The 10,005-nt window shown below is 70.1% G+C and overlaps 1 protein-coding gene across 1 annotated transcript; it reads right to left on the bottom strand.

Annotated features, from left to right (window-relative positions):
* Positions 1 to 1,958: 1,958 nt before the first annotated feature.
* Positions 1,959 to 4,686, bottom strand: C21H19orf33 (chromosome 21 C19orf33 homolog). Its single transcript, XM_065421028.1, has 4 exons — positions 4,635 to 4,686; positions 3,353 to 3,432; positions 3,000 to 3,065; positions 1,959 to 2,253 (listed from the first exon to the last, which is right to left on the bottom strand). Exons 1-4 carry the CDS (start codon positions 4,654 to 4,656, stop codon positions 2,146 to 2,148), a joined length of 276 nt encoding a protein of 91 aa, XP_065277100.1. The 5' UTR covers positions 4,657 to 4,686; the 3' UTR covers positions 1,959 to 2,145.
* Positions 4,687 to 10,005: the final 5,319 nt, after the last annotated feature.

The raw sequence follows: 10,005 nt of genomic DNA, 5'->3' as shown, positions 1-10,005 counted from the left end.
GGCTTGTTCTGACCTCAGGGCTGCACTGTCTGGTGCCGGGCCCCATGGTACCAGCTTCTCCCCTGCGCTTCCTGTCCAGATGCAGGAGCCGAGGAGAAGGCCCCGTGCCAGGCCCTTGTCCAGGAGACCAATGGGCTAGTGGTGCCCAGTACGTTGGGCTCAGACTGCTGGGTGGGGAAGAGGTGGCAGCATGTGGCTAGTGGCCCAGGGCTGCTCCCGCCAGGCCCTGGCCCAGCGCTTCTCCCTCTCCCCCCAGATCAGGACACTGCGGCTGAAGATCCTGTCGGAGGCGGCTGCCGAGGGGGTGCTGGTGCGAGGGGCCAAGAACCAGCTGCGCATGTACCTCACCATGGCCATCGCCGGCCTGCAACCGCTCTTCATGTACTGGCTGACCTTCCACCTCGTCAGGTGATGGGCCTCCCTGCTGCATCCTCTCCAGCTGCCCGGGACCCTGCCCCACGGCCTCCGAGCCCCAGGCCCAGCCGCGCTCCCTGCCTGGGGCCTGTTCGCAGCCAGGCTGACGGCGGGCGTCAAACAAGGCCGTGTCCGCTCCAGCTTGGGCTGCGGTGACGTCCTTGTGTTAGGGCTAGCGGGGTGGGTGTGGGGGGGTCTGTGTGGGGGGGCTCCTGGCCAGGATACAGGGTGTGTCCCTCTCTGATGGGCTTAGCCCTTCGGTAAAGAGACACTGCAGGGTTTTGTTTAAGGGCCTCTAACCCCAACCTGGGGTGTGGAAGGGAGGGTGTCCCCTCCCCCTGTCAACGGGGGAGGCAGCTGGAGCTTGGCATATTCCAAGTGACTTGTCTCTGGGACCAGCGTGGGAGACCCCAGGCTCTGCCCTGGCAGTGGCTGTGGAGGGGTGGGACCCTTGGCTGGGCAGTGTCTGGGGGGTGGGGGTGTCCCTTACCCTGCAGTGCCTCCTCCGTGGGCAGCTCGCTTCCAGCCAGGCCGTGAAGAACCTGCCTGCTGGCAGCTGCCCGGAGCTCTGTACGGGCCAGCCCTGCCCCTGCCTGCTTCTGCACAAAGCTGTTGCGGTGGTGCCGGTTTTGCCTACGTTCTTGCCTGGAGCCGCCCCCATCTCCAGGCTGGGCAGTGCCGGCCCAGCGCTCGGGGCTGCTCCGTGCATGGCTGGCTGGCCACTTTGAACCAGCAGCTTTTCTTTGGTTTCTGTTGGTGCTGCGGGGAGGCAGCTGTGGCCAATCTTGCCCTGAACGCTGCCTTCGGGCTGGTGCTCCGTAGGGCCCCCTGCCGCTGGCCTTCAGGGCTGGCTTCCTGCAGCTCCAGCTAATGCCTGAGCAGGCCCCCTGGCCTCCCCCAGCTTTGCTAGCCCCCCCCCCCCCCATGCATGTTAATGCATGTGCGCTGCTGCCTGGTGGTTTCTCAGTATTACGCTGCTGCTGCTGGGGGGCAGGCCGTGTCAGGCCTGCCTCGCTGGGGCCCGCGGTGACTGCATACGGCCTGAGCCACCCCCCCAGAACATCTGTATCCACAACAAGCCAATAAACAGCAGCGATGGTGCCTCTGTGTGCTGGCTTCACTGGGGCCTTGCTCAGTGCATGGGGGGGCACCTCCGCAGAGCATCCCCGAGGGCCCCAGCGCCCATTTGCTGTCCACACTGGAGCTGGCTGGGCGTACGGCTGCTCCCCAGCTCCACCCTCTGGCCACTGCTGCTCCTGCCCGGAGCTGGCTTGGCACGCACCAGCTCTGCTGCAGCCCAGGCAGGACGCTGGAGAGCCTGGAGCCGCCCCCATTTCTGCAGCTGGGGGCCGCTCCCCTCCCCAGGGCCACCTGCCAAGCTGCTGTTCCCTTCCCCGCAGGTGGGGCCGAGAGCACCTCCTCTGGGCCCCTTCAGAACCTGTTCTGTGGGTCAGGCCGCACCTGGAGGAAGCTGCCTGGGCTGGGCCTGCCCGAGGCTCCCGCTCATTAGCGCAGGCTAATAATCCCCACAGCATCGGCAGGGCAAGGGTGGGTCTGAGCTTGTTTATTTCCAATTAAGGCTCCAAAGGGCAGGCTCCAAAGATAACAGCGAACGGCCGTGGGTGCCAGGCTGAGCCGCTGGGTCTCCTCGCGGCCCTGCTCTGGGGCCGGGTCTCTGCCCAGAGGCAGCTGTGCCGTCTGGGCGAGACACGGCCAGTCCTGGCGCTGGCATCAGTGGCTCTTCTTCTCCTTGGACTTCTCCTTCTTCTCCTTCGGCTTCTTCTCCTTATTCAGCTTCTTCTCCTTCTTCTTCTTGTGCTCGTGGCCTGGGCCGTGGGGCTGGAGGGAGAGCGCAGGGGGTTGGGGGGGGAAAGGGTCTGGGCTGTCAGAGAGCCCAGCTCTGTCCCTGGCCTGCTTTGGTTTCCCTCCTCTCTGAGCTCTCAGCAGGGCGGCACCTGGCCCCACGGGGTCTCTGACCTCCACTGGGCTCTGCTGCCATGATCCACCTCTGTGCCCTGGTGGATTGGGCCCGGGCCCAGGACCGTGTTCACCTGCTAGCGCCAACTGCTCTCTGCAGCCAGGCCCAGCCCTGCCTGGGGGCTGTGGGCCCCACCCTGCCGCCTTTGGGCCCCGGGCTGGGCTGACGGGTGCAAACAGCCCTGCAGTTATCAGTGTGTGGGCAGCGGAGCCGCCAGGTGCCCTGTGGGGCTGGGATGGCCCTGGGCAGCCAGACCTGGGCAAACAGGGACAGGGGAGCCAGGAACCAGGCTCCCATGCAGGGGCTGCTGGCCATGTACCCTCCCACCAAGAACAGGGTGTGGGGCTGTCTGCTGGGGGGCTCGGCACCTGGGTGGGGAACAGACCCCCCCTTCCCCTGGCATGGGGCACTCTCCTTATCCCCACTGCATGGGGCTAGGGCAGAGCTAGGAAGAGAACCCAGGAGTCCTGGCTCCCAGTCTCCACCCCCGCAATGGGGGCAGCAGCCCCTGCGGGAGGAGGACAAGGGGGCTGGGCTGGCAGAGCTGCTCAGTGGGGTGCTGATCTCAGCCCTTCCCCAGGGGGGTCCTGGCCCCTCACCCCCCTACCTTGCCATGGTGCTCCCCGTCGCTCTCACTGGAGCTGCTGCTGGAGTCCGAGGAGCTGTGCCCGTCCTGAGAGAGAGAAGAGGCTCAGCCTTGTCCAGGGGCCCCCCAGGCCCAGGGCCCCCCCAGCATCGCAGCGTGGGGGTCCCAGCACAGGGCAGCACGTCACGGGGGGGTGCCCAGAACAGGTGCCCCCTCCCCCACCCAGAGAACCCCAGACACCCCCACTCCAGCGTGGAGAGGAGAGGGGGCGTCTGGGGGTCTAGTCTCTGCCCCTTACCAGAGCCGGGGGTCAGGCCCGATTCCTGCCCCACCCCCACCCAGGGTCCCTGGATCCTGCCCCAGCCCCTCCTCACCTTGTGCTTGGGGTGCCCCGGGTGATGCGGGTGCCCCTCTTTCTTCCCCGCCTCATGTTTCTTGGGGTCTGAGCCAACAGCTGTGGGGCAGAGGGGAGCGTGTCAGGCCGTACCCAGCCCAGCTGTGCTGCAGAGCCCCCCCCCCTTGGATACGGGGTGCAGGCAGGGAGCGGGGGTCCCCGTGCTGGGCTGCTGGTGTCTCTCCCCCCCCCCCCCCCCGCAGGGCCCAGCACCCGCCCCGGACCAGCGTCAGTGCAGCCGCCTCTTGGGGAGCCCCAGGGGGTCCCCACTCAGAGCCGGTGGGGGGGCTCCCAGGGTCTCTGCCAGGGGGGGGCTCCCGGGGTCTCTTCCTGGGGGGGCTCCTGGCCCCTGCGGGGGTCTCTGTCCGGGGGCGGGCCTGGGGGAGCTCCGGGGGGGGGGCTTCTGGTCCCTGGGGTCTCTGCCGGGGGGGGGGAGGCTCCGGGCTCCCGGGATCTCTGCCGGGGGGGGGGGGGGCGCTCCTGTTCCCTGGGGTCTCTGCCGGGGGGGTGGAGGGGGAGGCTCCGGGCTCCGGGGATCTCTGCTGGGGGGGGGGCTCCTGGTCCCTGGGGTCTCTGCCGGGGGGGGGGGCCGGGGGAGCTCCTGGTCCCTGGGGTCTCTTCCCGGGGCGGCTCCTGGCCCCTGCGGGGGTCTCTGTCCGGGGGGGGCCTGGTCCCTGGGGTCTCTGCCGGGGGGGCTCCTGTTCCCTGGGGTCTCTGCCGGGGGGGGGGGGAGGCTCCGGGCTCCCGGGATCTCTGCTGGGGGGGGGGGGGCTCCTGGTCCCTGGGGTCTCTGCCGGGGGGGGGGGCCGGGGGAGCTCCTGGTCCCTGGGGTCTCTGCTGGGGGGGGGGGGCTCCTGGGGTCTCTTCCCGGGGCGGCTCCTGGCCCCTGCGGGGGGGGCCTGGTCCCTGGGGTCTCTGCCGGGGGGGCTCCTGTTCCCTGGGGTCTCTGCCGGGGGGGGGGAGGCTCCGGGCTCCCGGGATCTCTGCCGGGGGGGGGCGCTCCTGTTCCCTGGGGTCTCTGCCGGAGCGGGGGGGGGGAGGCTCCGGGCTCCCGGGATCTCTGCCGGAGGGGGGGGGGGGCTCCTGTTCCCTGGGGTCTCTGCCGGAGGGGGGGGGGGAGGCTCCGGGCTCCCGGGATCTCTGCCGGAGGGGGGGAGCTCCTGGTCCCTGGGGTCTCTGCCGGGGGGGGGCTCCCGGGGTCTCTTCCCAGGGGGGGCTCCTGGCCCCTGTGGGGGTCTCTGTCCGGGGGGGTCCCCGCTCACCCGCCGCCCGGTTACAATCCATCCTGCTCCGCAGCCCGAGTCGCGGCGGGGCCGGGCCGGGCGGGGCTTTATGGGCCGCTCCAGGGCGGGACCGAGCGAACCTTGTGCCCGGCCGCGCCCCCCCCCGGCTCTGGGTGCAACCGCCCCGCCCCAGCCTGGGGCTCAGCCTGTCACAGACGGGCGGGGGGAGAGAACCCAGGCGTCCGGGCTCCCAGCCTCCCGCCCCCCATAGATCAGCGGTTCTCACACAGGGGCCGGGGGGGCTCCGGGCCTGGCACCCGGGGCGAAGCCGAAGTCTGAGTAATGCAGCTTTGGGGGGCTCGGTCCCGGGGGCGGGGCAGAGCCCGGGGGGGGGGCCTGGCGGGGAGATTTACAGCGGGGGCTGGGGACCTGCTGGGGCCCTGTGGCAGCCGGGTTGTGCGGCGCTAGGACCCAGGGGAGGCTCCGCTCGGGGGGGCGGGGCCTGGACCAGGTCTGGGGATCCCGGAGGCCGAGGCCGCTGCTGCACCTCCCGGGTCCTGCTCTGGGGCAGAGGGTGAGTGAGGCCCGGGGCTGCGCGTCGGGAGTGAGGGGCACCGGCAGGGCTGGAAGGGGGGAGCAGGGGGCTGCTGGTCGGGAGTGAGGGGCACCGGCAGAGCTGGGGGGGGCAGGGGCTGCGGGTCGGGAGTGAGGGGCACCGGCAGGGCTGGGGGGGGCAGGGGCTGCGGGTCGGGAGTGAGGGGCACCGGCAGGGCTGGGCTAGCAGGGGGCTGCGCGTCGGGAGTGAGGGGCACCGGCAGCGCTGGGGGAGGTCAGGGCGGGGGCTGCGGGTCGGGAGTGAGGGGCACCGGCAGGGCTGGAAGGGGGGAGCAGGGGGCTGCGGGTCGGGAGTGAGGGGCACCGGCAGAGCTGGGGGGGGCAGGGGCTGCGGGTCGGGAGTGAGGGGCACGGGCAGAGCTGGGGGGAGCAGGGGCTGCGGGTCGGGAGTGAGGGGCACCGGCAGAGCTGGAAGGGGGGAGCAGGGGGCTGTGGGTCGGGAGTGAGGGGCACCGGCAGGGCTGGGGGAGCAGGGGCTGTGGGTCGGGAGTGAGGGGCACCGGCAGAGCTGGGGGGAGCAGGGGCTGCGGGTCGGGAGTGAGGGGCACCGGCAGAGCTGGAAGGGGGGAGCAGGGGGCTGCGGGTTGGGAGTGAGGGGCACCGGCAGGGCTGGGCTAGCAGGGGCTGTGGGTCGGGAGTGAGGGGCACCGGCAGAGCTGGGGGGAGCAGGGGCTGCGGGTCGGGAGTGAGGGGCACCGGCAGAGCTGGAAGGGGGGAGCAGGGGGCTGTGGGTCGGGAGTGAGGGGCACCGGCAGGGCTGGGCTAGCAGGGGCTGTGGGTCGGGAGTGAGGGGCACCGGCAGAGCTGGGGGGGGGCAGGGCCAGGCTAGCAGGGGCTGCGGGTCGGGAGTGAGGGGCACTGGCAGGGCTGGGGTAGCAGGGGCTGCGGGTCGGGAGTGAGGGGCACTGGCAGAGCTGCGGGGGGGAGGGTTAGGCTGGGATAACAGAGGGGCTGCGGGTCGGGAGTGAGGGGCACTGGCAGGGCTGGGGGGGGGCTCGCAGGGGGCTGCGGGTCGGGAGTGAGGCGCACCTTACTGGCGGGTTTGTGTTTTTCTGCCCCGGTCGGTGCTTGTCCGTGGTGCGCTCGCTGGGGGCATGTGTGCGACGCCCTTGGCACGTGTGTTTGTGCCCCGGTGCGAGGGCGGCCGGGGGTGGGAGCACGAACCCCTCGGGGCGCAGCTCTCACCGTCCCCGCCCTTGTCCCAGGTGCCCAGCGCCGCCCCCAGCCCAGGCAGCGTTTCCTGCCCCCGTGCCCGACGCTGTGGGGAGGCCCATGGGCCCCTGTCTATCACCCCGGCGTGGGCGCAAAGGGGCCTGGAAGCTGCTTGCTGCCAATGACCCAGCCCCGTAAATCCCCTTTGAGCCCCACTGGCCTCCTGCTCCGGCCGTTAATCCTTCTGGGCAGGGAGAGCCAACTCTGACCCCTGGGACCCACCACCCGGTTAGCCCAGCGCCGCCCCCCGGCTCGGGGCCGTGAACCTCCCAGGGCTGCCCAGCACCGTCAGCCTGAGGTGGGCAGAGAGTAGAGCACATGCGTGTGCAGGGCGCCACGTGCGAGCACACGATGGCACCACGTGCGAGCACACGATGGCACCACGTGCGAGCAGGCCACGTGCAAGCACACGACGGCACCATGTGAAAGCACATGCATGTGCAGGGTGCCATGTGCAAGCACACGACGGCGCCATGTGAAAGCACATGCGTGTGCAGGTGCCATGTGCGAGCACATGACGGCGCCATGTGAAAGCACATGCGTGTGCAGGTGCGTGTAGCGTTACCGAAGGGGCCCAGTTCTGGTCTCGCTTCCTGTGCGAAGCTGGGGGCTGCGTGCTGGGCCTCCAGCCGGTGCCTGGCGCAGGTTTGGCGCCCTGCCCCCAGCCCCGGGGGGTGGAACTGCCTGTCCCAGCACCTTCCCTCTCCCCCCGGCAGGATGGCGTGCGAGCTCTTCCTCCTCTCCTCCCTCTGGTTCCTCTTCGTCATCTTCTGGATGGAGACCATCAGCCTCTGGCTCTTCCTGTGCAACTTCTACCAGGACCGAGCCTTCTACCACTGGGGGGAGCGGTGAGTCCCGGGGGGGTCCCCGCCTGGGCCAGGTGCCAGGGCAAGGCCCATGTGAGCACCCCCCAGCCAGGCCAGCTGCCCGTCACCTCCACAGGCAGAGTCGCCCATGGGCCTTGCACTCCCCCGGCTGCAGATCTCCCCACCGTTGGGCTGCCCAGGGCCCGGCTCAGCGGGACCCCCAGCTGGCAAACCACAGGAGTGGCACAAGAGGTGAATTCAGGCAACATTGCCTGGCAGGTGGTCAGAGCAGGGGGCTGGGAGCCAGGACCCCTCGGTTCTCTCCCAGCTCCAACCCGGACCTGCCCTACGAGGGGTCCGGGTGGTCCTGGGCCCAGCGCCTCCCCCGGCTCTTTGCCCAGAGGGGGCCAGTTCTGCAGGCGCCCGAGGCCGCTCACTCCTGCTGGCTTGGCTGCTCCCCACTGACTCAGCATCTCCCTGGCCCCGCAGGCAGGGGCCCAGGCAGGGAGCGGAGCTGGCGAGGGGCCAGGGCAGGGAGTGGAACCGGCCTAAGGAACGGGAGCGGCCTGAGCTGCAGGCAGGGAATCCAGTGGGAGAGAACCCAGGTGTCCTGGCTCCCAGCCTGCCCCAAGCTCAGACCCCTCTGGCGTGTCACCCCCCATGGCAGTGGATAGCAGGGGGTGGCCGTGGATCTCCCCCGGCTCAGCGGGTGGCTCATGCTGCCAGCGGGGCTGGAGCCGGTGACCAAGCCCCGTGGCGAGCGAGGCAGGGTCGGGCCTGGCACCAGGCAAGCTGGGTTCAGGAACCGTCTCCGCTGCCACCTCCCCCTGGGGCAGCTCGGTCTGTGTGAAGGGGGGGCCCACACCCCCAGGGAGGCCAGGAGGAAAGTAGAAAGGCCAGAAGAAAGGTTGGTGGGGCCCAGAGGCCAGGGGGATGGGCCCTGGCTGACACTGTTCCCGCCTGCAGGGTGTTCGTCTCTGACCCAGGCCACATACTCTACATCTTCGTCAGGTGAGCACCTGCTGGTTCCAGGCCCCGCCCGGCAGCCCAGGTACAGAACCGGCACCGAACCTCTGCTCTGTGAACTCTCGGGGTCCCTGGGGGGCCTGGCTGCTCACCCGGGAACAGCCCTGAGCCAGCAGAGGCCCCGGCCCAGCCCACGTTAGCAGGAGCCCCCAGCTGGGCCCGTTCCCCCCGCCTGGCCCTGCGGGCAGCAGAACAGGCCTGTGCCAAGCGCTAAGCCGAGGCCATAGGCGGAGTGGGTGATTCTGGGGGGAGGCCTGGGGCTGTGTCCAGGGCCGCACAGCTGGGGGGCCCCCCATATTGCCCACGGTCCGGCTAACAGCGGCAGGGCTGGGCCTGGGGCAGCGCGTGCAGGCTGGGCTCCGGCCGCAAGGGGCCGAACGTCTCTGACCCAGGCTTTATCTCCTAGCCCGGCCGGCCGCGGACCTGCTCCCAGCGCAGCGGCTGGGGAAGACGAGCACACGGCGGACACTCGGCCATGGCAGAGCCGCGAGGTCAGAGGTGGGGGTCCCAGGGTAGGAGGCTCCTGCTGCCACCCCCATGAGCCACACGCCCCTGCCGGGCTCAGAACCCAGCGCAGGCTGCAGGAAGCCAGCCGGGCACCGTATTGAACCCTGGCCATTGAGGGACCTGTGGGAGCAGCTGGCAGAGCAAAGGGAGCCAGCCTCTCACTGCCCGGCGGGCCAGGGTGTCGGGGGCCACAACTTGTGCCCAGTTGCTGGAGCGTGGGAGGGGCACGCGGCCGCTGTCCCCTACCCCACACTCTGAGGGACAGAGGCAGCGCTGGTGCTGCGGGCTCAGGGCAGGCAGCCTGGGCCGTGGCTGGGATCCAGAGCTAGGACGCCTGGTTTCTTCTCCCCTTTGTGGGGCCTCCAGTGATTCTGCCTCCTTCTGCCCCATGCGCTGGGGCTAATATGGAGCGAGCTACTGGGGGAGGCACGAAGCCGTTAACCAGCCCCTCGGCGGGGGTGCCGGCCGCTGTGCTGGGTCCTGCACAGTTAGAGTAGCCTCAGGGCTGCTCTCAGTTCTGCTCTACCCCCTCTGGGCAACGAGGAGCAGCGATCATGGGAGCAGAGCGCTCTGCCCAGGGCCCTGCTCCATGGGCACCGGAGACGCAAGGGACTGGTCCCCTCCACTGAGAGAGGAGCCCACGGGGGCTGAGGAGGGGACATGGCCGTGTGGTGCAGCCTGGACACCTCCACAACCCACGGGGTCCTGTGCAAATAAAGAGCTTCAGCACCAGCCCGTTTCAATTTTATACTGACTCTCCTCCCACCTCCCGGGGCAGCCCCACCCCCTGCTCTGCCTTGGACAGGCACTGGAGAGCCCCCCCAGAGCCCTGCAGCAGCCCCCAGTGTGTTTCACAGGCGTGTCAGGGACCCGTGTCTGGCGCAGCCTGGCTAAGCAACAGCCTGGACAGGGCCACGGGCTGTGACCACTGGGCCCAGCTACCTCAATCCCTGGTTTCTTCCAGCGCCGCTCGGGGCAGCGAGTTCTCCGGCTTCACCAAGAGGCCCCTGCCCACGAGCTGCAGCTAAGTGGGCCAGGGCCAAGGTTGGCTTAGCTCAGTGCTTGGTGCGGTTGGGCCTGGGCTAACCCAGCACGGTGCCAGCCGTGGGCTGCATTGCTGGTACCATCACACCGCACGTGTCTCTTAGCAGCCGGCTCTGCCGTCCAGCCCAGCGGCTTGGGGGGCCAGTAGCCTGCAGCGACATGGGGGGGGAAGGGAGGAGGCTGGCACTGCTCACGGAGCT

Source organism: Emys orbicularis, chromosome 21 (genome assembly GCF_028017835.1).
Source record: "Emys orbicularis isolate rEmyOrb1 chromosome 21, rEmyOrb1.hap1, whole genome shotgun sequence".
NCBI classification, from domain to species: domain Eukaryota; kingdom Metazoa; phylum Chordata; order Testudines; family Emydidae; genus Emys; species Emys orbicularis.
This window is presented reverse-complemented; position numbering and strand designations above follow the sequence as displayed.

What these genes read in the sequence shown, in the direction of transcription:
- C21H19orf33 (XM_065421028.1), bottom strand. Translation starts at nt 4,656, where the DNA reads ATGGATTGTAACCGGGCGGCGG. An exon ending in GGATTGTAACCGGGCGGCGG is followed by an intron (nt 3,433 to 4,634) that starts GTGAGCGGGGAC and finishes TCTGCCCCACAG; the next exon opens with CTGTTGGCTCAGACCCCAAG. An exon ending in CGGGGCACCCCAAGCACAAG is followed by an intron (nt 3,066 to 3,352) that starts GTGAGGAGGGGC and finishes TCTCTCTCTCAG; the next exon opens with GACGGGCACAGCTCCTCGGA.